Below are 26,358 nucleotides of genomic sequence, written 5' to 3'. Positions count from 1 at the left end.
GCTTTGCTGGATTGGATCTTATTGCGTAAGAATTTGCTTTTTTGAAAGGTCTCTTCTGCATTGCTGGCCTTTGCTCAAACTTCATTTTACTTATGTTCAGAAGAAAAAAAAAGCACTCCGAAAAATCTCCTAAGAAAAGGCAGTAGCAAAACACTTCTAGTGAAAGAACAGAATGCTGTTACTAATCACTAAATGTCACAATAAAAGTAAAGAATAAGCCTCTAGGGCCAGATTCCCAACTACAGAGGAAACACAGAGTGCAAGTCAGAAAGGGTAGCTTAAAGCTCACGTTTCTATTCCCCTAATCCTGGTGCCATGTTAGACAATGCTCGCATTTGCATTTCCTGGACTCCATCTATCATGTTAGAGCAGCCTAAGGAATGCTCTAGTTTATGATGGTCTGCAAAGGCCTCAAGGGAGCTGAAACACAACCAAGGATAACCATAGCTCAGGGTGCATGAGCCAGGCCCCTTTTTTCCTGCTATGCCAGCAGCGGTACAAGAGTTCCTATGTCACTCGACAACAGAAAATCACCCTTCCATCGGACCCCTCCTGCAATGGGTAAGATGGCTTTAAGGCTGCACTGTAGAATCCGGCCCTTACAGAGCAATTATGACAGATGTGATTAAAGATCTTTATGAAAGAAATGACCATATTGAAAAGGTTAACATATGTCAAAGTAGGGTGTAAATCCTTTGTCCATCACAATCCAATAGCCCTCAGGTAAGGCATATATGGAGCATGAATGGAATCTGCTGAAACAAACAAGGTTAGTTTGTGCTCTAGGGCAGATTCTCTTACTTGGCTGCTCCTAATGTCAGTCCCATCAATCTATCAATTTCTCAACACTACCTTTCAGGGATAAGGAAGCAGATGAAACTGCTTTATAGGCAAGGACATGGCTTACTCTTGTACAGGGCCAGATTGTGTCATTGAATTTTAAAGAGAACGCCCAGCTAATTTCAATGACACTGAACATGCTTACAAAGTATTTTTTCCTGTCCCTGTCTGATGGCTAGTCTATGTAGAGGATAATAGCCAATTAGCAGCCCACTGAGTTACTACTTTAACTCAAGTGGGAGAGATATCTGTACCTGGTGTTGAAGGTCCCAGGTTCAAACTCTGCTGATGACCTGTGGCTAAGGTTGTCTCAAGAACATTTTTAAAAAGGAATGCGCTGTCCGCACTGGGGGACAATCTGCAAGCCAAGACCATTTTAATTGGTTTAGAACATGGCCCACTCCGCATGGGAGCAAAGCATTTAGAGGCAGCACAAGGTAGGATTTATTGCATCCAACTGATGAGCCTTTACTTCACACTGCCACCATACACTCCCAAAATAATATGTCTCTCTCTACTGGCCCAAAGTTTCCCATGATGTAAAGATGTAAAGACAGGGATTCATCTGACACCTGGTATGAATGTTCTGCCCTGGAGCTAAGGAAGCAGCTCCAGTATTTCATGCCAACCAAAGTTCTGCTACACACTTAGGCTATGCCTGCACTAGAGAACCAAACTATAGGTAACTGAACTGGCAAGACATCACAAGTGTAAGTACCAGCATGTCCATGCGGGTTTGACTGAAGTTCTGCCCTGCATCCACATTAGTGTTGCCATGGTCCACTGCAGTCTCATTGCCCTCCAGGTACCTATCCCACAGTTCCCAGAACAGCTCCCTGAAGCACTGGCTCCTCACAGATTTTAAAAGGCTCTGGGAGCCTAGGAAATTGTGGAAGATTTCCTATAAGTCCTTGGGTACCAAAGCTATTTCTTGCTACTTTTTTTAAAATGGAAGCCAGGCTGAACATTTGCTCCTGATTCTTTCTTGTCAAAAAGAATATCAGGAGCTCCTGCAGAAACACAGATGTGAGAGAGCTGCAGCAAGAGTGTTGTCTGTTCTGCTATGGCCTAGACCACTATAGTATTGGAGTGCCGGTATCTTTGGGGAGAGTTAGAGACCTAAGAGTTGGAGTTTTTGTTGCAATGGTCATGCACACTTCCACCCCTGGAGCAGTCAGACCAGTGTAGTACTTGAGGATGAAGTTCAGTGGGTGGAGCACTGCTTTTGGAGCAGGGCCAGGAGCATAAGTGTAGTTTCTATATTTCTATATTTGCGGGAGTGGGGCAGCTCCAGTCAGGCCAATGGGACCACGCATAGAGGAACAAATTCTGTGCCTGCTTGAGGCTTGTCGTTGCGGGGGAGGGGCACTGCCCTCTGAAAACTACACCCAGGGCCAGGAATGCAAACTGGTAGGACAGAGTTTGTTGGAGAAATAGAATGAGCAGCCAAATTTCTCCAGTGTAGACAAGATCTATGTGTAGATGTTGATCTTGAAAACTATAGTTGATACAGCTAAGGCAAGGGATATTAGGTGACTGAAGCCAGACTTTAGCCTATAATTCTTTATAGCATGTCACTTGGGATTTGTTTGTCTTAATCAAGAAAACTAGCTCCAGAAACCAGTTTTTGAGTGGTGATTTAATGGCCAATGTCCCTGATCTTCTGTAAAAAGTAAACACAAAAGTCTTCACCTGCTCAGTAGAGCTCAGCAATGGAGCACAGCCCCTTATGATGCAATTAATGCCCAATGGTGGCTCTAAAGTGGACTGGCTTGTATTGATCCTTTGCGGGCCATTTCACTGGCAGAGAATAGCAGGAGTGCAGTGCATTCCAGACATGTTCCTTGCCTATCACAATGGGGCCCTTGGGCCTCTAAGAGCTACTGCAATAATAAAAATGGAGGAGGGGACCAGCATAGAACTGTTACTCCAGTCCTATACTGGCCAGAGAACTGCCTCCCAATATGTGGGTTCTCTGTGGCACATAAAGCAGCTGCTTCCTAAGGGAAAATCAGGGATGTTCCCAGCGTGTATTTTCCTTAAAGGTGCTTGTCAGCATCTGAATCTCTTGCTCCCCAAAATCTGTATTCCCAACTTTAGTGCAAACTATTTAAAAACCAAATTCTGCATTGATTTATACCATGCTCAATCTTACTGAAATGCAAGGGATTACACAGGGCCTAAATCAGCACTGAATTTGGTCTCAATAGTCCAGTTTCTTCTTATCATGTAGCATAAGAGGTCTGAGGATCTCCTCCACGAAACATGAGAGACAGGAGTTAGGAGAAAGTGGAGGAGGGGCATTAGCATCTGCAGTGTTGCTGTCATGGGAGGTAGAGCATGAGATGTATGCAGAGTTACCAGCACAGAACTCCTGCTGCAGGTTAACTCTTGTAGGCTAAAAGTTTCAAATGTATTGATTTTTATGCTTGACTTTGGGCACCATCTAGGCACGTAAATGGAAATGACTCATATTCAGATGTGCTGAGTGTAACTCCCTTTAACCTCAAATGGAAGTTATGGGTGCTCAACCTATTTGGAAAAATAAATTAGTCAGGCCACTTGTACTGCACTTAGCATTTCTGAAAACTCCAGAGATCTGACCTGGAGTGAATTTACAGACACTATACCACTCGCCCATAAGGTGACAGCTGTATGATCAACAAGAGACAGAGACCAATGTGATGCAAACAGCTGTTGTATCAGCATCCTCCCTCCCCGCTCCTTATACTAATTACCATAGCAACAACTGGCACCTTTGGGGCTCAAACTGAGGGCAGACTTGGAAGGGAAAACAGACAGTTCTTAGTAAAATAAACTCATTAGTTTAATATATATGAAAAGGAGAGAAAAGGACAGAAGTGTCTTCTTGCTGAATGTTCACTATTCTTCCACTGAGAAAATCATTTTAACAAGTACAATTCACTAAGAGGCTTTGCAGCAACTTTCTAACACTGGATTTTAGGGCAATGGCAGAGGGCATGACAGAGTGCACAAAGCATCAGGTGTGGAAAAAAGCTGGACTTCCCTGATGCACAGAATTAGATCCTTCCATCATGCACTCAGCTGAAGTAATTACAGCATGGGCTGTGTATTGTGAGGTCTTTTCAGACCTTCAAACTCAAGGTGCATATTTTCCCCAAGGAAGAGAGAGAACCACATGTGACCGATGCTAGCATTTCAGGAAACTGCTCAGATACCAGTTATCCATGTTCTTATTCATATTAAGCTGCAAACTGAAACCCTCCATTTTTCTGTAGAACCATTATAGCATGGGAAGTGGTGGTACAAGCTTCCCAGATGCAGCCTGCCAGCTAGCCTCAATTCTGTTTTACAGGGACCACCTCCATGATTAAATTAACTCAGGCTACAGCGCTGTTCAGTTCTTGGTCTTTCTGCTGAAACTCATCATGAGGTGACCGCTGTGATGGGCAAAAAAGAGGGAATTTATTTATTTATTAAAACAGCATTTACTTGGTATTTTTAAAGAAACTCACTCTTTGCCATGCTCCCTGCCTCTTATTCTTTCCTTTTGGGGGAGCATTTGTACAATAGATTTATTGGCAAGGATGTTTGCAGAAAGCAGATTTCAAAGTGGTAACTGCAAGTATTCAAGGAAGCTAAATTATAAATTCTCACATGCAAGTGCTCCCATACTCAACCAATCAGAAAACAGAAACAATAGTATCTGAGTTATCTGACTAATCACAACAATAAAAAGAGGTTATCAAACACTCAGCTGTTTACAGTCAAGCCATATTTTTAAAAGACTTCTCCAAAAAGTTCAAATATATTCAAATAAATACATGTGAGGAAATTCAGTCAATAATCTATTCAGTGATATGCCACAATTCAGAACAATCTAAATTAATTTATTCCGTGATTTGTTAAATCATCTCTACTAAGAAAGTGAAGGAAGGCCAGTTTCACCTAGTCCGTTTTCCAATGAAAACATACTTTTACATAGAAACAGACCAGTATCTCCACTTTAGTTTAGAAGAGTAACAAGAGCAACATCTGTAACCAATACCTCATACAAGCAACATAAAACAATCTAATTTTAAATTACTACACATGCAAACCAGATTTTACAAAACAGTTTGGGCAAATTATCTGACTTGAATGAAGAGTCACACTGATATAGGAGTTTAATATCACTGCTTGGACCTCACTGGCCCAATTAATCACTGCACCCACCTTCATGAATAAGGCTACGTTTTAGTCACGGGTATTTTTAATAAAAGTCACGGAGGTCCCAGAAAGTCACAGAATACGTGACTTCCATGACCTCTGTGACAGACTCGCAGCCTTAATCATGAACAATCCAATTATGGGCAAGAGGAATGAACTGAGAATTAACAGGTCAGTAAACCAAGAGGAAAATATTTTTTGAATTAAAAGTGGAATGGCTTTGGGAAGGAAACACTTTCTCTATTTATGGACAATCCAAATAATTTATGGGATATAGCTAGAAGTATAATCATAACATAAATAAATAATAAAATAAATAAGTTTTCACACAGAATTTTTCCTTCCTTATGCCAGGAAGAATACAGCAAGGTGTAGGTAGATTCTAATTGACCAGTGCTCTTTAATCACCAATTCTGCATTACTGGGCACCCAGAATAATCATTAAGAACCAGATTTTACAATCCTTACTCACAACAAGTAACATTTTTTGCTGCCAGCAGTCCTAAAGTAGAAGGCAATACTCAGCGTGGGTACGAGTGGCAGAATCAACCCCATAACTTTAAAATAATTACCTAATTTATTCAATTAATTACCTAATTTATTCAATTAAACGCTTGTTTATTCCTAACTTTGTAAAAACTTTACAACTTCATTTAATCATCAAAACATTTCACATTATAAAATTTAAACTCTTCTTTCACCAAAAGGCATTATACAAGCTCAATGATTTGTATAAAATGTTAGCGTCACTACTCCACCATTACTGGAACATGTTATCAAGAAAAAGAGGAAGTCCTTTAACGAAGCACTTCAGCCTACTGAAACTCCTTATTACAACCTACAGCCTGAGTAACAAGAAATAAATGTTCAGTGACGATAAGGTTGTTATGAGACCCAGAACTAAAGAGCTACCCACGCACATCACAATGCCTGCTATTGTTTAGGCAAACAAGTAAGCTGGGTCCCGACAATTAATAACTGCTATTGTACTCGCCTGCAAGGACAACCTTGTTACTTACAAGCTATTTAAGCAATCCATACCTTTGTGCTCCCACAGATTGCACCTCCGTTATTTCCACAGTGTTAACAAATGAGACAGCCTTCGTACCGTAAGAGGGTGACCTAGGCATCCCTGTAGGGGATGATGGGACCTGATGGCCTGGTGACTTGTAGGAGCCATTGCTCACCCTGCCCTGTAGTGCCTGATGGGACTGGACATTGTTATTGGCTAAATCAGCTTGAAGGGAAGTTGTGGAAGTCCTTGGTGCCCTGGCCATTGCACTTGAGAGGGAAGACACTGAGGACTGGAGTATAGGGTTCCTTGTGCTAAAACTGGTCGCAGTCATCAAATTGTCTCTGGAGCCATATCTCATCACCATGCTGCGAGGGTCTTCAGACAGCGCACTGACTTGCTGAAGGCTGTAAGAGCTAGGGGTGTCATACACACCCGAGTCTGCAAACACTGAATCCGGGTGTGAGAGGAGGAGCTTCTCCCTTTCTTCCATTTCTTTCCTCTCCTGGATGGATGCCATGATGGTTTTTGAAAGGTTGTCGTAACGGACGGGAGAGGGGTCCCGTTGGTGCGGCGCTGGGCCACCCAGTACTGGGCTGAAACTCTGTGGAGCCTGGCGTTGCAGCTCGCTCCCCCGGAGGTGACACATTTTGGCTGACAAATATGGCGAATGGTACCCGACGGAGCCAACAGCAGAATGGGCTATGCATTTCCTCCCGGAGGGGGACATGGAGTTGAGCAAACTGTCATAAGACAGACTTCCATTTCTGTTTGACAGGGAGTTGGGGGAAAAGATGCTTTTGTAGGGGGTGGAAGCAGCCCCTTCTGATCTTATTGGATGAAGTGGTACTTTGTCTGTCCCTCTCCTGCTAGCAGACTTCAAGCTCAGGGATCGCGAATTGACGGCAAAGGAGTCTGTCTGGAGTGGGGAGGACTGATAAGTCTTGTGAAGCGAGCTCTTCCTGTAGTTTGGGATGTCCAGGTTGGGCTCCGATTGATAATCAAGGCTCTGGTTGTTCTCTTCAATCAGAACTTCTTGCTTGTGTCCCTCCTGCATGGTGATCTAAAACAGAGATGAGTATGAGAAAGGGCAAGCACAGGACACAGCACACCGCACTGATTTGCTTCTCCTGGTGAGTGAGAAGTGCATAGGGAGAACAGAGCTGGGAATCAAGTTGTCTCAAATTCTAAGCCCAGATTTGACACAGATTCATTCTATGGGTTTGGAAGTGTCACTTAACCTCTGTGCCTCAGATTCCTCAGCTGCGACACAGTGATAATAATTTACCTCAGAGGTGAGAAGGGTTAATTCATATTTGTTACATGGTAAGTATGACTGATTGTAATAAACATGCTGAGGAGTGAGCACTGACAGTTGCAACAAAGCCCTTTGCAAACAGAGGTGACCAACCCTTTCAGACTGAACCCCTGTCAAAGTTGGTCAGATTTTGACTGGACAACATTGACCTTGGAAAATGTTGTCCTTACAGATTAGAAATAAAAGTTTCCAAGAGTACCTTCCATTTCCTGGAACCTTCATTTTGGAGAGCCCAGCTACTCACAATTTGGGCTTTTTAATGGTGCTGAGCACCCCCAGATTCCTATTGACGTTGGATGGTGTGACAAATGCTCAATGATTTTGAAATATAGGCCAAAGCTCTTCGAAGTTGAGAGGCCACAAACTGAGCCACCGTCGGTCAAAGGTCACTTTTGAAAGTTGTGGCTTTGATGCAGAAGTGAAGGAGTTTTTCCCATTGCATGTGCTGTGTGGGAGAGAGTGCTATACCAGACAAGGAAACGTAAACCCCATGTTTTATTTATATACATTGAAAGCATGAAGAAAACCCCTCTGTTGTAAGCATCCACTTTATAGTATATGTAAGATTGCCTCTAATTTTGTTCAAACTTAAAGGCCATTCTCTGCTAAGCAACTGATTTTGGCTGGTCCCTTATGACAGGTTTCACCATAACTGACAATGAACTGGTTATAGGAACTTTGCAAAAAAAAAAAAAAAAGAATGATTAGTGAATGCTTACTTAATCAGAAAGGCAATCAATACAGCTCGTATTGACTCCTTTCAGTTTTTTTTTTAAAGGAAAAGGAAAAAATACAAAAAAGCATAACTGACAGAAGGGTGCTTTTATACTCATTTTTACTTCAAGGTTGTGTCTTTGAGTGGGAAGATAGAGAAATGTGCACGATAGTTCACTACCTTCCTCCACCATGCAGATAGATTGGATTCTTCTCTGGAAAAGGGATGATGGACTCTGCTTAATGGGGAAGATATGATGCAAGTGGTTGGCCTATTTCCTCCCACTGGGTGTTCCGCTCTCCCTCCCACAATTTGTTTTTATTGCTCATGAATGGTGCTAGATTGACAGGCTGAAGACCCGGTACAACTCAGGAGTAGCAGCACAATCTTCTTCACACCAGTCCGCCACTGTACTTCAAGCCTGAAGCGAGAGGACAGTTACGCCCAACCCCCTAAATGTGGTTTGGTCACCGTATCTATTCAGTCCTCTAAAATTGCCAGCAAGGTTGCCTGTTGGTACCAGTTTCTGTGATGTGGCCACTTGTCTACTACAAAGACCACTAAACTCATTTGACACAGGTCAGTCAGCCTAAGGTGACTCTGTCATCTTAGGCTAGATTTGAACCAGAAACCTAGCAGTTAAAGACGCTATACCCAATTACCAGAACCCATCACTCCCCTTGTCTGATTGGAATCTGTATTGCAGAACATCCCAAATGGAGAAAAAGATTCATCCGTTGTAGGTTATGTCAGGCACTGCATCTGGACCTGGAATACTGTCGGTACTGTACTATCCTGCTTGCACACATCAACATTTCAGCTTAAGCGCTAGCTGATGCCTGTAAATACATTTGGAACTCGCTGGCAAGCCATTTGTCCAGTAATAAAGTGAAGATGAGATACAGATTTTGATTTTGATACAGCCAGCTTGGCGCAGTACTCACATTCTGAAATGCTCCCTTTCACAAGGCAATTTCTGCCTCATTCTGGGGACAGATCTGGAAAGCATGATTTATAAGTAGATCATGCAGTAAGACTAAAACCTCATGTTTTTAAAGCTGATGAAGAAGCAGTGACATCTAGAATGAGCAGGCACGTCCTTCATTTTCAAAGTTAAAAGGACATTGCCAAAGCCCCCCTTTACCCCTACCCCCATCACTGCTGTTTAGAACAACCCCTTGGAAGCTTGAATCTGACTTCTATTTCATACCTCTACTACATTCATTCCCTTGATTGCAGGTATACCCTGGATATTACTGTAGGGCGGAAGATGGAATTGCTGCTGAAATTAATTTTAGGAAAATAGCATTGGGCTATTTGTTTAAGGGGAAATATCCATCCATATATAAACATTTGCATGGATTTTGGCAACATACGTGATAGAACAAACCAGTAACTTCTGAGCCTATTTTCCAGGACAGAGTGTGTCCCTTTAACTGTTATGACTTTAATTTCTTTTCTGTTAACAGATAATATAAAGGGTCATTTAAAAAAAACCTGTAACTCAAGCATTAAAAGTGTGTTAAGGCAGTTCAAATGCACATAAGCTTATATTAATTTTAACAACAATATATACCCACAAGGAATTCTTTTAAAGCTCTTTTTGTGAGCTTACATGCTCAGGCATCTCCACAGCATGTCATCTGTTGGCCTAAAGGGCCCAATCCTGAGAAGTATTAAGCAGACACAAACTACTGTTGACGTGAATGGGAACTGGCTTTCATGTCAGTTGAAGCTGATAGGAGCTGAGAGTTCTCAGGATCAGGTCCAAAATTTGGTAAAGCAACTGGGCACATTTTTCAGTAGGGAATAATGACAATTACAATAGTACTGAAAAAAAAAGATGATTTCACACAGAAAGTACTGTACATTCAGTGTGTACATCAGATTGAAGTAGCCTACTACTCATTTGGAACAGGTTCTTCTAGACAATTGTGGCGTGCTCACCTGCTCAGCCGCAGCATGGTAGTGGACTTTGGGATTGTTGCTGAAAGCTGGTCGATACTTATACATGGCAGGAGTGGGGGGACTGATCAATTTAGGTGAAAGACCACTCTCTGGAAAAACAAATGTCAACAGACCGTGTCCATTAACAGTATGTCTAAAATGGCACATTAATAAATAAGATTACAGAATTGTATATAAACCCAATAAATACACATGGCAATTTACAAATTGAGCTCCAGTCCTGCAAAGGGTTAAAACTCTGTGTATACGTACTCATGCGCAGAGTCCCACTGAAGTCAATGGGACGCCACATGAAAGTAGCTACACGCATGGCTGTAACTCTTTGCAGGATTGGACACGTATACGTGTCACATCCTGTGGCCCATAGAGCTTACAATCTAAATAAAACAAGAAAAACATACGACATAATAGGTTCTTGGTAGCTAAAGCCAGAGTTGCAAACTTACCTCTTCCCCCAACTGCAAAATACAGCTGGGTCCAAACTAAATACCCCCACATTCAGTAGTGTTTGGATCCAGAAAGTTAGGACTTCTCAGCTGTCTCCTTTGGCCTAACCATAGACCTGGACTAGAACACTTTGGGTTCTGGGAGAGTTCAGATCCAGATCCAAGTTCTGAGTCTAGGGGTTTATCTCTACTGTAAAGCCAAACAACCCTCTTTCTGGAATTCCAAATGACCTCTGCCAGGTCCTTTGCTGGATCTCATCCCAGCTGAAATGCAAACACACATACTTGCCTACCCAGTATCAAAGTGATATATTCTGAAGTAAGTGCAGTGTTTTCTTCTTACAGTATGCACTGAATTCTATACTTATATCAAATCCTCTATCAAATTAAGAATTAAGAGCTTCCCCAAAAGCACAAAAAAATCTGTATTCCATGAAGGTTCTAGAAGAACGATGAAAGCCCATTGACACCAAAATATTTTCATAGCATCAAAAATAAAGTATTGATCAGGCTACTATACCTTCACTGGTTCCCAGCTGCCCCTTTAGTTCAGAGTACTTGCTTGGATCTCCTTTGGGAGGCAGAGGTGGCTGGATGTCCATGGTTTTATCCTCCAGACCTTCCAGGCTAACTTTAGACTGAAAATAACCATGGAATCAATCATTTTCCTCAAGTGGTTTAGACAACAACATGTGCTAAAGTATTATAGATTCTGAAGACTTGTCTACACTGGGATATGCCATAGCGGTATACTGTGTGTTAACGAACATGGGGATAAACACAATCTAGCACTCTACGTACATAGGCCTGTTATGTCTAAAACTGAGTTTAACCGCACTCAACTGACCTGATTTTAAACCAAACAGTCCTTATCTACACAGAGTGACAGATCATGTTTAATCTCATGTACGTTAACACACAGCATACCATCGTCGGCATTTCCCCATGCAGAGAAACCCTCAGTAACTAGTGTTCCTTTATTACCAAGGAGGCCATTCCAGGAGTTCACTACACAAAGCTTGAGAGATGATTTCTAATGTCTATAACACTTAGCACCATAAATCTTGCAGCACTTTACTAAGGTAAAAGCATCATTATTCCCATTATATACAAACAAACAGAGAGTGAGACACCAAGATGTAGAATGATCTGCAAAGGTCACACTGCCAGAGCTAGGAATAGAATCCAGTTCTCCTGGGTACCAGTCCTATGCACTGGATCACAGTGCTTGCTGGAGTTTGAGGCTCGTTGCTTGCCTCAAGTAAGCCAGGTCACCTAATGGTGCCAGGACTCCTGCCATCAGCACAATGTAGTGGATTCATTAAAAAAAAACAAACAAACAAAAAAAAACAGAACAAGGGCCAGGAAGTGAAAAGACCTTTGCCAACTCTTAACTAACTGTCAAAAAGAACCAACGCTCACCCTTCTCTTGCTCTCCCATTGGAGTACTATAGGAGGACCTTCAAAGAGTCAATAGCTCTTGGCACTATTATTCCTAATTTACTTTCAGAATGCAGGGAAGAGGACTTGACTTCCGTCATGTTCCTCCAGAGGTGTATTATCTCTAAGAGCCTCCCAATAACAAAAGTTATTTTCAGCCTAGTACTGGTTTTCAAGTCGTACTCGTAGACAGAGGGTATTGAAGGCGGCTTTACCTTGCTTCGGTGAAGATTGGCTTGGATCCCATTGTCACTTATCTTCACTGTGATCTGTCGCTCGGAAAGATCTGGTCTGAAGAAAGGAGGCTTCACACTTGCAGCCTGCTTTTTCTTTGGCTCAACAATGTACCTGATTGATCATTCAATAGTAATGGTTAAAAAACCCTCGGCATGCAGACAAGAAAACCCCCATATTTGCACTGTATAATTGAAGAGATCTGGCAAAATCTACACGAGTGAAGGACATTTATCTCAATGGATGCTTGCCCAGGAGGTACAAAAATTAAAGTGAATAAGGAGCTGAACAGGAGATGCCACCAATAAAAACCCCCCTGCAGTTTTGATACACTGGTCTCCAATGCAGTTCAGGTGAGGAGGGGCAAGAGGGTAGCACACAGCCACACAACCAAGTAAAAGCATTTCCCTAGGACTTTGACAGCTCTATAGGAGATGTGAGTAGTAATGTGCCATGCCAATTGTGTTTTGGGAGAGGGCTTGGTTTACCAGCACCTAGAAGAGTTTAGTTATATCAGGAGACGTGGGAAAGGTAGACCCTTTCTAAGGATGATAAAATTGGAACACAGGAACGATTTTGAGCTGGTGGATCTCTCCACATCACTCTTCTCCCCAAAACCCCCCAATTTTATGGTGAAAGGAGCATTCCTGGGAGCTGGTTGAAAAGTGATAGAATTTTTCACTGCTTAGGGACCAATAAATGGAGGTAAAACAATTTGATAAACTTAAAGGAGACAGCACCACCATTTGACACCCAGTGACATAAGATCAAAATATCTGCACTAGCTTCTTCTAATTTGGACAGTGGACAGGACACCTCAGCAATGATGGTTTGCTTGGTGATTCCCACAAGTTCATGAGGGAGAAGATATGTGACAGTTTGAATGGGCCTTGATAAAACACTAGGACAATATTTCCTAAAATTCTGAGTACAGCAATGGCATTTTAAAAGTGAAGATACTACTCAATACTCTATCCTACCAAAGAGACTACAAAGGAAAAATGACTGTCCAGTTTAGGTGCATATAGGTTTTAACCTCCTGCTCTCTTAAAGTCACTGAGCCTAATTCAAGGGCTCATGATTTTGGTCAGTTCAGGAAATTTATTTAACACTAGGAACAACCTGCTAAGCTTTGCTTGCTGTCTAATCAAGAAAAACCTCATACTAGAGATAATAGTGCGTGTGGGTTGGGACAGCCCAGCACCTTGAAAAGTATATTCAGCTCACTCCCACTACAATTAAAATATGTCTCTGTGTGTGTGTGTGTGTGTGCTGGACAGCTCAGCACCTTGGACATCTATGTTCAATCTTTTCTGTTCTATAGCAACATTAAAGTTCGTGACCATCGTTTCAAAGGGCACAGGCACAAATAAATCTGCTGAAAAGTAGGGAACCATAAATAAAATCCAAAATCGCAAACCGTAGTACCAGGTGGGAAATCATCTCTGTTTTATGATGATGAAAGGTGTCTGTGAGATTGAAAGCAACAGCTGCCTTGAATTAATTATAAAGCTAAGGGGCAAAAGGCTGGGTTTAGATACTTCATTTCTTTCCAGCAGTGACTAGAATCTTTAATGTGTACTTTGGAGGGCAGTGTACCATGCAGAAAATATGTTGCATTAGGAAGATTACAGCTGACATGGATCCTTCCAGTTATTGAATTTCACTGGATAAACAACTTAATGAAGCCATGTTCGAGAAAAGCGGGGAGCGGGAACAGGCTATCAACCCCAATTATTAGTTTTTTGAAAAAAAACTAGTCTTATTATAAAATGGCTCAGTAAATAGAAAAAGCTGTCGATATGACATAGCCTGCTAGCCATAATACTTGGTTTGGGAGTGAAGACTGTGAATTATATTAAATGAGAATGGCAAGACTAAGAGCTGTGCAAAGTGCAGGCATTGTACAAGCTTCCCCTCAGCTCTGCCAATTTCTTGCCATACCGTACCTCTCCTCAGCAGATATTACTACCGGGGATGAACGGGGCCAGACTCTGGGGTGGCTCAGAACATTGTTTTGTTTACCTTGTGACCCAAGTTTAAGAATAACATTCTTCCTTACCTGGGAGCCAGAGGGCTGCAGAGCACATGTTCCACGTTACCACAGCATCCTCGAGTGAAAGGATTCACCCCCCCACGGAACTTACCCGTCACCTGGAAAAATATTCAGTGCTCAATGCTCTAAATATGGAAGAGGCACCCGTTAACACTTAGAACCCCAAGAATGAGTATTCCAGCCCTCGCTGTTCTGCATATCCACCACGCTTCACTTTCCCCAACTGGTTATTCTTTCTTGTAAATGCTGCTCCCTCGCTCTGTCAGCCCCAACAACACAAGAAACCTTAACGCAACTTCCTAAGCTCTCACCTCCCCATTATGCTACCATCTGCATGTAGGCTAAAGGCCCCTGCCCAAAAGTCCAGAGAACTCAAGGCTCCCTCTCTGCAATCCACAGGCACCACCTCCATCTCCCCGGATCCTTCATGTTCCAGAGTCCTGTCTGCCCTCAGCCTGGCTGCCTGATCTGTCCTGCTTCCCTTTCCTCTGCCCTGGCAAGACATACTCTAGTAGCTCCTAAATCCCAGACATGTCCCTTCCTACGTTCCTAATATTAGATGAGACCAAATGGTTCATATAGATCAGCATTCCATTTCCAGCAGTGGCCAATCCTAATGCTTATCTGGAAGGTGCCAGGAAGCCCATAATGGGCAGTTATGGAATGATAACATCTGCCTGGGAATTAGCTATTTTCCTAGTTGTTAAACCCCTCTAGACTGGTGGGATTCACTTAAAACTTCGTGTGCCTGGGACAGAGTTTCATGATAAGGGTCATTCTAGCCATATAGATAAGAGCCCTGAGTGGATACAAAATTGACATCTGCATTCGATCCGCAATCCGCAAAAATGGTCTGTGGATATCTGCGTATTTGCAGGGCTCTGCTTCTAGAGGGTATGGAATCATATCATCGTTGCACACCGTGGGAAGCCAAAAAGGTAAAAATGGTCATATTTGGGTAAATCTCAGTAAAGCCAGATCCTTCATTACAGGGGTTGCCATTAAAATAATTAGAGTTGCCATTTGCAAGTAACACTTCTTAGTCATGGGATAGTCCTTACTTAGTGCTAAGTACAGGGAGCACCATATAACTGCTGTAAATATAATGACTTGCACAACACCAAGTATAAAGATTAAATGGCAATCACTGTCTTGGTGTTCCTATTTTGTTGCTGGCCTTTTTAATGCAACAGGAACCTATTTACAAGGCCAATATAGGAGATCTTTTCTTCTGAAGATTGGAAGAATGGCTTGATGGCTAAAGCACAGTACTGGGAGTCAGCAGCTCTGGCCTGTATTCCTGGCTTAGTCATTGACCTAATGCCTGACCTTGAGAAAGGCACCTCATGTATCTGTGCCCATTTTTTCATTTATAATATGAGGATAATAGTTCCTTAGCTCACAGACTACACTGTCAATTACATGAATTATGCATAAAGCACTTTGAGATCCTCAGGTGGAAGGTGCTGTGGAACTGAAGGGTATTGTTGATTCTATTCAGGAACTAAAAATACAGTGATAAGATGACATCTTGTGTTATTTGGATCCCATAAATGAGTTCCTGAGTCATTCCAAAAGCTCACGAAAAATGTAAACTCAACTGTTATACACCCCGAAATCATACCCTCTTTAATAAGAATAATCAGAGATAGTGACACCTGGCATGGACACACTAACCAAGAATTTCTAGCAAAACACCAGAAACCTGCACTATCTGGCTATTAAAAAAACAGGAGAAAAGGGGGACAAATGCAGCTGAGCAAATTTTGCTTGTTCATTATTTCAGATAGTGAGGAAAGCGATTCAATACTGAGGCTGCCGGAGAAAAATGAATGCTTTAATACAGTGAGTCAGTGCCAAAGCTAGGAACAGAATCCACATTACCTCACTCCTGGGCCTGTGCTTTAATTACTAGAATGAGCTTCCTCTGGAAAAGACCAGATGGATCATGGAGCCCATCCTCCAATCAGGGCTGCATAGTCCACATGATAGAGAAGATGAGATATTCAATGAAAGGTACATTTAGTCTTGGGCAAATAGCACAGAGAGATAGGAACTCCATTACAGATAGGTGAACCTCAAGAGATTTGGCAGCTCAGGTAAGCAGATCAAGTTTGGATGCGTTATCCAAAGCTTATTTGAACATCATTTTTCCTGGAACTGCTGTGAGTCTTAACTACAACAATTTCTGACACTTCAGTTTCAGACTAGTTGGAAATACAAGGAGACTAGAGTTTTCTAGTATTTCTTCTTTCTAGCCCAGATGAAATCCAGAAGGACTATTTCACCTGGATGCAGAGGGATAGCATGAGGCCTATGCACAGTGCCACCAAGTCTTGTAACACGATTTGAGCCTCTGATGCAGACAGGCTTGCCATGAGGCACAAAGCTCTGGGCCTCATGCAATTTTCAGGCTGCCATGGAGAAAGCCCCCTCTGAGTGGCTGCCATTTCCCAGCCCCCTGGGGAAGGACAGCCAATCCCAACAGGCATTAAGCAAAGCATTTCCCCCTCCCCTCAGAAGTAATATGAGTTTTCAGGTAAGGGGTGTGAGGGTGTGTGAAAAAAACAGCCATACCATTTTCACAAGAAGGGAGGAGAAAGCAGAAAAAGCCAAGCAGTGTCACCCAGAAGAGTGGTGATGGGTTATTGCACCTCAGCCACTAGACCTGTCAGATGTGGAGTCTCATAAGGATCAAGTCTCTCTCTAGTCCTATTCAACCTCTACATGAAGCTCGGGTGAGTTGGTCTGACAACATGGATTCAATTCCCAGCAGCATGAAGCTGACACCCAGCTCTACCTATTCGTCACCACAGGTGACCACACCACTACCACCAAGAGGGCCCAGAGCTTGGACAAAATCAGCTCATGGATGAAGAACAGCTGGTTGGAGCTTAACCCCAACAAGGCAGAGGTGATGCTGGTGGGCAAAGGAAAGCATTTTTAAGAGTTTACTGACACTATGAAGTCTCCTTCGGTTGAAAGAAAACACCCACAACTGGTTTAGATTCCTTGCTGATGCTAAGCTCTCATATAGCAGCTTTGCAAGTAATGCTTCCTAACATGCCTAACTGCCCACAGGATGTGATGGAGTCTCTTAGCCAGTGACTTGGTCTCAGTTATTTACACCTTTGTCAATTCAGCATTTTGTCTGGACAACAGCGATGCAATGTACCTGGACATTAAGCCATCAGCCCTTAGGAAACTCCAACTAGTACAGAATGGTGCAGCACATCTTCTCAGTAACACGGGCTGCAGCAAGCACATCAAACCTGTCCTCTGCTCTCTGCATTGGCTTACCATAGAATAGGATCAAGTTCAAGATCTTGATCCTTACCTTGCAGGTGCTCAATGGCCAGGGCCCAGGATATCTAAAACAATTGTCTAAAGTTCTGGGATGAGAATTATGGTCAACCACTCCGCTCCTCAGGCGCAATGGCACTTTCTATCACATAGAAGGAGACAAAGTGCAGGAGACAAAGCTTTCTCCAGGGCTGATCTGAGACTGTGGTACAAATTTGCCCAGGAACTAAGGACCATTACAAACCTTCTGCTCCAAGTGAAAGGTGCACTCTATCGATCTGCCTTCCCTGATACACACAGAGCAGTACGTATGTATAAAGAGAATCCCCCCCCCCAAACAAAATCCTACCAAAACAAAACACTCCACTGCACATGCAATTCTCCATGCGGGAAGAGGATGAGAGAGAGAGGACGAACCACATGTGACTGACGTTAGTCACATCACTTAATACATTCTTGGAAGATAGTAAGACACTACAGTGAGGAGGGCAGGATTAGCATCTATTTAAAATAGAGGACCCTACTGCAGCTGCCCCCTTGTCTCCACCCTGAAAGGGTGTGAGTGAAGAATCTTCATATCTGCCGGAGGAGATGAGATGTGTTGGGGGAAAAAGGGCAGATGTGGAGGCACATAAATGATGTGGGCCCAGAGGGTTGGAGCAAATGTTAGTGGGGCAAAAAGCTAACGGTTAGGGGTGCCAGTGTGTGGCTGGGGAGACACCATATTAATTAACTGGCATTTTGGGAAGATGCTGATAGATTCCCTGCATCATCAGGCAGCACATTCTATATATTTGAATAATTTTGTGGAAATTCAAGTTCCACTGGGTATTTTGTCACAAGATGTTGGCCGGCACAGGTTTTGGAGCAGCAGAATGAGCTCAGATCAGTGTGTATGTGGCAATGAGCTAGCTCAAAGCTGCTCATTGTTACACACATTGTGGGCCGGCAGGGGCAGCTGACAGAATCAACAAAATCAGAAGACAGAACAAAGCATGATTTAATCTTTTTTTTAAAAAAAAATGTGATGATTCTTTTGAGTCTAACTCATGAGTTCGGAACTTTTGAGGTTGGCAAGACTCCATGTACCACTTAAACCGTGTTTTGAGGATTTACGTAGGACTTAAGTGGTACATAGGCCTGTGCTGTTCCACTGTGCCTGGGAGCTTGCCCAAAATTTAGTCAAACAGAAATTTGAGAATAAAAGTTACCCAACCTTTTTAGACCCTCGGTAAAGCATCAGTTTGAGTGTTAGTGTTAAGGTTTGGTCAGCTGCTGCTTTGCCCAACCTGATTTGCCCATCTGTAAATACTGTATCTTCTCTTTATCCTCCCCTAAGAAAGGGATCCTTCTCAACTCCCACATCTCTAACAGGAACATGGAGGTAGAATTGTTTTCTTACCTGCTCATTGGTTGTACGCCCTCGTGCCACTAGAACAATATGGAAACCTGTGAGACCAATGACTGGGATAAAGAACAATCCAGCCACACACATGACAGCCATGCTACATCCCAGAGTTAAGGAAACTGTGTCCAATGACAGGGAAAAGGGAGATGGGGGGGGGGGAGAATGGAAGGGGAGAGAGAATTCCCTGAACTAGAAATCTAGTAAGTAATCCCCATCTTTCTTTAGGGTTTTTTAAAATTACACATTGAAGTATGTCTTGGAATTAAGCACTAGAAATTACTTCAGTCTATCAGTGCTGTTAGTTTCTTGTTTAACATGAGTCCTAAAGTTATCTACTCCTCAGAGTCCAACACAATATTGAGTATTTGGAAGCCATACGGTCCCCATGCCTCCCTTCCTACTTTACTTTACTTCATTCTTTCTACAGTATCTAGTAGCTTCAAGGAGCTAGTCAGCTGGTCCATTCCTTTACAAGCCAGAGGAATACAATCATCTGGGACTGACCATGTCCCAGAATGTCAAGGTAGCAGAGTAGTGATCTCTCTCCTGCATCTCTCCAAGCTGTCCTCTCATTTTAAAATGCACACTGGAATTTATAGCACATATAGCACTGTGAAAACCCATGATCTATGAAGATGCAGGATCCTCAACAAAAATGTGCATGGAGACCAGCAATGATTATCACTGCCAGTGGCTTTGGCCAAATTTATATGTGGTGTAAGATGGTGTAACTACAAGCATTTCAATGGAGTTACTTGTGTTTACGATAGGTACTAATCTGGCCCATGTGATGTAGATTCAGGTAAATGCAGATGTTCTGCTTCCTCTTCATTGAAAAAGCAGTCCCTTCACCAAGCATTTTGAGAGACAGAAGCTAAACAATAATTTAATGAAAAAAGAAAAGGAGTACTTGTGGCACCTTAGAGACTAACAAATTTATCTGAGCACAAGCTTTTGTGAGCTACAGCTCACTTCATCTTATGCTCAAATAAATTGGTTAGTCTCTAAGGTGCCACAAGTACCCCTCTTCTTTTTTGCAAATACAGACTAACATGGCTGCTACTCTGAAACCAATAATTTAATGGTCTCTTTTTTTTTTGGCAATGCTAAATTTTACAGCCCAGCCTCCTAGTATGTTGAGAAGCTATTGGTTGGCATTTTTAGTATCATAAAACTATTTTCTAGCATGAGACTAAAACTCTCTATATTGCACAGGATGCTGTGAACTGACTCAAACGCTACAGTATATTCTTCTGGGAACCTTGGTACAATGTGTAGTGCAAGCTGCTGAGTCAAGAGGTGTAAATAGTCATTTGACAAGAATGTCTGGATCCCTGCAGAGCTAGAATGCCAGGCTGCAGCATGTCATACATATCTTCCACAACAGCCAGGTCAATCAGCCCCCCTTGAAGTGACCATGGCAGAAGATCCACCGAATGCTGTAGAAAAACCACCTTTGGAGTATCAGGAAGGAGCCCTGGATCTTGAGTGGTTCTGAAGATCTGTAGCTCCCACTGACTAAATGCAGTGGGAAGACCAGATTTGATTATTTCACCCCCTTAAATGGGTCCTTGAAGCATTAAAAGAAGCTGAAAAACAAACAGAATGTTGATTCACTGATTTTAGTTGTAACTATTCTGTAAAGGCTCTTATACACTTTGAGTCAATGAGAGTTACTGGGGATCAGCACTTCTGAGGATCAGACTCCAGCTATGGTCCCCAGTTCATATAGAATTGTGAAGATTCCTTTTGTTCTTCTTCAATCCCCTTAATTAATGATAATGTTATAACTGATATAGTGCTTTATGGTAAATCCTCACCACACAGGCTAGTAGATCCTTACCTGGTATCCCCTCTCCTTCTAACTCTGCTTCTTCCATCTCTTTATCTCATTCAGATAAATAAAAAAAGAGTAAATGTTTTTCTATAAGCCAAGACAACCATATAGAAATCTTTAATCCTGAAGGATCCCGAAGCACTTTACAAAACATGTAAAGGGATATACAGCTACCACTCAAATGCAACAACCTCTGGGGCAAAGCAATTGTTTTAAACACAGTAATATTACCCAACAGTCTTAGACAAGACAAGTAGGAGAACCATATCCAACTGAAATTAAAGGGAGGATTTTAATGAAGCAGGATGTTGCTTTCTGTTATGGCAGCTGGATGACAGATATACACAGAAGCTAAGCAGCAACTTCTGAGGCAATCAAGGCTTCCGTAGGTCAGGCAAATGTTGGGGAGAAATTGGGTTGGGTTTTACAATAAAAGAACATGGGTATCAGAGAAAGGGAGCCAATCCCATCATTTCCTGAAAGGCAAATCTTATGCAAACAGTTTCCTTACAGCACCTCGACTTCTTAAAGATTAAAAGGAAGGATACGTAATGGTGGTATGAGCTGCCCCCAGCTTTTCCATATGGTTTAAAATATAGATCAGCCCAAAGCTGAACACTCCAACCATGTGTGTGCTCAAGGACAGCAAGAAGAGGAAAAAATATCGGTAGTTCCTCCGTCCTATGCAATTGTTGACCCATGGGCAGTGATGGTCAAAGTCCTTGTAAAGAGATGGAGAGACACGGAATAATATCCAAGCAGTGAAAGAAAAACATTGCCTTAGAAATAAATGTGAACCATTGTGCTACATCTATCCAAAAAAACCCCGAACTTCAGGTAAAATCAGATTAGGTTTGGAGCTTTGCAGATTGGCTCCATCCTGACATTGCCTGGCTGCCCAGGTAACAAAACAACATGCTACACCCTCTTTATAAGATTCTCCTGGGACTGAGGGACTCTTATGACTGTGGATGAAGACACACCAATAGGTTTAAAAACGAAACAGAGGTGTACACCACATTGTGGGGCGAAGACAGTTTCTCTTCTTCTCTGGCTCCTGTAGCATTGTATAGTTATCAGAGTAAGATTATCATAAATCGTAGTGTCTTGTACCTTTAACTTCCCTGCCAACTGTAGATTTCCACCCCCCTCCCTCCCCCACATTTTATATATGTAAAGGTTCAATAAGGATCCAGAGGTTTTTTATTTCGAGGTTTTGGCCTCTTGAAAAAGTTTTTTTTTTTTTTTTTTGGCAAAGCTCAGGCAGGAAGCAATATCTGGCTAATAAGTGGGGGAAAATTCTGGATGAAGTTAAAAAAATAATCACTTGAAACACCCAGTTTTTCCTGATCAAGAGTTCCCATGTGCCAGAAGGCTGGATTAAGGAGATACTTATAATGAGGTCATAGACCCTTTAAAGCTCCTTTAACACCAGTTTTATATGGCTGTAACTCTGCTGGCTTCACTCGGGTTATTCCTGGTGTACACCAGCATAAATCTGAGCATACTCAAGCCTGGAGTGAGCAAATTTATTCTATTCTGTTCTCTTCACACCCAGTACAGTACATCCTTTATTCTTGTCAATAGTGACTTATCCTTTTCTTTGTAACAATGTTATATTTAGATAGATACCTCCCACTAATGGCAAAGTGGTTTTTTTAAAAAGTAACTTGTAAATTAACTATAAATATGTTGTGCGAGAGACATGTGCAGCTCAAAATATTTGGAAATAAAGCTATATTGAAACCTCAGCTTTGGGCACTTCCATGAAAATTTGTCCTAAAATTTTATTCTACCACAAATTCGTTTTCAGGTCCAGTTGGTCACACCAAGTGTTATATTTCACTTGGTTTTGTTTTTTTAAGGGATGTGATAGAAAAGAGCACCTGTCTCTGAAAGCTTGGAAGCTGTACATTGCTTTGCACATCTCCGAAACAGAATCAGTCTGATTGTTTGAAATCAGATGTGCTCAAAAAATCTGTCTCTAGGCTAAGAGCTTTTATCATGAGTTGCAGCCCAAAGGTGAAATAAAAGATACAAAGTACAACCTCTTCCTAAAGGAGTATCCTAACAGAAATGCCAATAGACTTTTTCACTATAACTGTGTCCAGGCACTACTAGAATGTACAGGTATACTAGGGAATAAGTGTCACAAGAATCAATAAGCAACTTGGCCTGAGACTGAAATTTATTGATTAATGAATTAATGCCCTTGCTTGTATCCCTCAGTAAGCAATCACATTTTAATTATGCAGCAAGAGATTCCCTGTTAGCCAATCAGAACAGCAAGTAATGCTCAGCTGATCTAGGCATAAGTAACACTCCTCAGAACTGGAACTCACTGCACTGGAGTCTTGCATTCTGACTTGCTCTGAGGTCCAAGCCATTTTATTTTTAACGAGAAGTTACTCTGGGATTCCCTCCCACTTTCCTCTCTGACTTCCCTGGAATATTGTGCCTCGATGCCACTGGTGACATTAGGGGTGCATGGAATTGCCAGCGTTTACACCAGCTAGTTTCAGGAAATCTTGTGCTGGCAACACTTCCTTTATTGAAAATGGGGTTTTCACACAGACACTGAGGGGTAGGGGGGAAGGATTTCAAATTTCAATTCAAAATTTAGCTTCACCTAAACAATATTTTGACGTTAGAATTAGTGACAATGTTGATGTTTTAACTCAAAACTCTGAATTTTTGGTCCAGTTTTCTAGTGAAAAAGCCAGCTCCATCCAACAGCCTACATCAGCCCAACAAAATGGCTGTTATGGCTGCCCCGTCCTTTCTGGGAGCCCTGCTTTTCCCAGCAATGCATTTCTCCCCATGTCCCCTCAGCTCTCGCACCTTGCTGACTCTCCCCATGACAGGGAACTGGAATGTTGTCCTATCTATTAATGGGTATTAGGCAGAGCATAGCTTCCAGCTGGCTATAATTTAGGAATCTGCTCTTAGGGATAAAGCAAATGACATAAACTAACCGCAGATTGCCTCTGTCACATGACTAGCTCCACTGTGATTATTCATATGATTAAGGCAAAGAGGCTTTGGCCCAATATGGTATACATTATATTCTGGCTGACTTTGAAATTCACTTGGTGAGTTTTAGCCTATTGCCAATTAGGGATTCCCATTATTTTAATCATACAATTGAATACATTTTAAAATGTATTAAAGATTTAAATCAGTCTAATGAAAAAATACACCTTACAGTAGAAATGATCATTAAGAAGTGGAATTTGTAGCTCAGCAATAAAAATTTCCCGTGGCAATAAAACACCATAGTTACAGTCCACTGTATTTATGAGTTTGGGAGATGTTTATGGCCCAATAACATACTCCACTACTTTGGGGTTATTGTTTAAATATACTGTGTGCTTCACTATGACCTCAAATTTATCAATGTGTGTCCAAGCCGCATAATGTAGAGGAATTAGAAGCATGCATGAGGTCATGGCCATAGGACTAACTGCAGTTTATAAATGGGTATGTAGTATTTTAATTTTAGACTCAGGAATTCTTATTCTATTCTTCCTAAAATTCACATGCCACTGAGTGTTATGATTTACAATTCAAAAAATCATACTCCTACTGCTATTCATATTTACATATTTAATAGGGGACAAAGCAGAGGGATCAGGAATTTTGCAAGCAGACTTTCCCCCCGTCTCCTCCTAAATTCTGCCAATGCCCCATAACCTTCCCTTGTAATGCTTCCAGTTTCATAAGCCCTAGGCTACTCCTGAGCAGAGATGGCTAGGAATACCAAATCATGCACTGCGTTTGGGGTGGAGAAAGAGTCATTAGTGACAAGGATGACACCAAACTCTGTTTCACTTGTGACTTCAATCAGATTGAGGGCAGGATTCTTAGGCAATCTGTCAACATCGGTGGAGCGGCCGCAATTTACACCAGCTGAGAATTTGGCCCTTTACCGCTAATTTTTTTTGGGAGGGAAAGACAGGGAGTCTTCACTCAGCTGGGTCATCTACCTGTTCACAGGTCCACAACCTAAATCCAACCCAAAAGATCATCTAATCAAGGAGATTTACCTCAACGCAGTTGTCACAGACGCTGCAATGGGAGCAGCGGGGCGGGCGATAGAAATGGCATGTGGCACACCATTTCATCCGTACTTGGATTCCTTTAATCTCCACATTCTTGTAGAGTGGAGCTCGGAAGTCATCATCTTTATCCTCATCTTCATCTGCTGCTCGATGCAAAAATATAAATAAATAAATAAAAATAATACAGATTACAGTTTAAAGGTGGAAGATTTAACACTATCAGGAGTCGGATACATGGACACTACATGTGTGCTGGTGCTTTTCGGAGAAATAAAGAGTGCTAGAAGTGATGTATTGTCAGAAAGGGGTGTCCTGATTGCAGAAGGATTGAATACTCCGGACCTCATTTTAATAGCAAAGAGAATAATCCCAGTGCATTTATTGCCTTGCTAGCCAGCCCACTGATCTTATTTGATTCTTGTTTTAGACAGCATTTGCTCCTAGAAGGATATAACTAGTGCTCAAATGGTTTCAAAGCGGGGTGGAAATCTACCATGCTTCCCAAGCACCTTGTTGTGAGATGTTTGCTGCATACATTAGTAGATTGAATCAACTCTGACCACCACTTGGTCAGGCAACAGGAATTGTAATAAAGAATATCAAGGGAAGACTGAATTAGATTGAAAAAAAAAATCCATACAAGATATCCCTGAGAAATTAATTATCTGATTCATCAGTACTGACCCAGAAATCTGCTTCTCCAGCGTAGCCTGACATACTATTCAGATCAATAAAACATTTCATTCAGAAGCTATATACATACTCTAGGGGAGGGAGAGGAGGAGGGTGGCAAACTTTTTGTCCGGAGGGCCACATTTGCATATGGAAATTGTATGGCGGGCCATGAATGTTCACAAAATCGGGGTTGGGGTGCAGGAGAGGGCAAGGGCGCTGGCTGGGGGTGTGGGCTCTAGGGTGGGGCCATAAATGAGGAGTTCAGGGTGCGGGAGGGGGGCTCCGGACTGGGGTGAGGGGGAGGTGTGGGGGAGTGAGGGTTCCAGCTGGGGGTGCGGGCTCTGGGGTGGGGCTGGGGATGAGGGGTTTGTGGTGTAGGAAGGTGCTCCAGTCTGAGACCAAGGGGTTTGGAGGGCAGGAGGGGGATCAGGGCTGGGGCAGGGGGTTGGGGCACAGGGGCAGGGTGTGGCTCAGGGGTGCAGGCTCTGGTGGCACTTACCTCAAGTGGCTCCCAGAAGCAGCGGCATCTCCCCCACTCCAGCTCCTACACAGAGGCACAGCCAGGCGGCTCTGCTGCTGCACGCTGCCCCATCTGCAGGCACCGCCCCTGCAGCTCCCATTGGCTGTGATTCCCGGCCAATGGGAGCTGTGGGGGCGGTGCTTGGGGTGGGGACAGCATGTGGAGCAGAGCCCCCTGGCTGCCCCTACATGTAGGAGCCAGAGAAGGGACATGCTGCTTCTTCCAGGAACCTCGTGGAGCAGCCCCTGACCCTGCTCCCCAGCTGGAGCGGGGCAAGACCCAGACCCCGATCCCCAGCGGGAGTTGGAGGGCCAGATTAAAACGGCTAGCAGGC

General features: G+C 42.7%; 1 protein-coding gene across 4 annotated transcripts in view; it reads right to left on the bottom strand.

Moving 5' to 3' along the window:
* Positions 1-26,358, bottom strand: part of ZDHHC8 (zDHHC palmitoyltransferase 8) — a 182,393-nt gene that overhangs the window by 6,117 nt on the left and 149,918 nt on the right. For all 4 annotated transcript variants that reach the window (XR_012155058.2, XR_012155060.2, XM_073312853.2 and 1 more), the window contains exons 3-10: positions 24,815-24,972; positions 21,317-21,489; positions 18,926-19,028; positions 14,227-14,318; positions 12,146-12,278; positions 11,011-11,128; positions 10,024-10,133; positions 6,073-7,106 (exon numbers count right to left, since the gene is read on the bottom strand). Coding sequence is in view for 2 of the 4 variants with exons in the window: in XM_073312853.2 (XP_073168954.1) it covers positions 6,073-7,106; positions 10,024-10,133; positions 11,011-11,128; positions 12,146-12,278; positions 14,227-14,318; positions 18,926-19,028; positions 21,317-21,489; positions 24,815-24,972 (1,921 nt within the window). In the remaining 2 variants the exon portion in view is untranslated. The remainder of the gene's footprint in view (positions 1-6,072; positions 7,107-10,023; positions 10,134-11,010; positions 11,129-12,145; positions 12,279-14,226; positions 14,319-18,925; positions 19,029-21,316; positions 21,490-24,814; positions 24,973-26,358) is intronic.

Source organism: Lepidochelys kempii, chromosome 15, assembly GCF_965140285.1.
Source record: "Lepidochelys kempii isolate rLepKem1 chromosome 15, rLepKem1.hap1, whole genome shotgun sequence".
In the NCBI taxonomy this organism is placed as follows: domain Eukaryota; kingdom Metazoa; phylum Chordata; order Testudines; family Cheloniidae; genus Lepidochelys; species Lepidochelys kempii.
The sequence above is the reverse complement of the archived record's forward strand: the minus strand, read 5'-3'. Positions and strand labels throughout refer to the sequence as shown.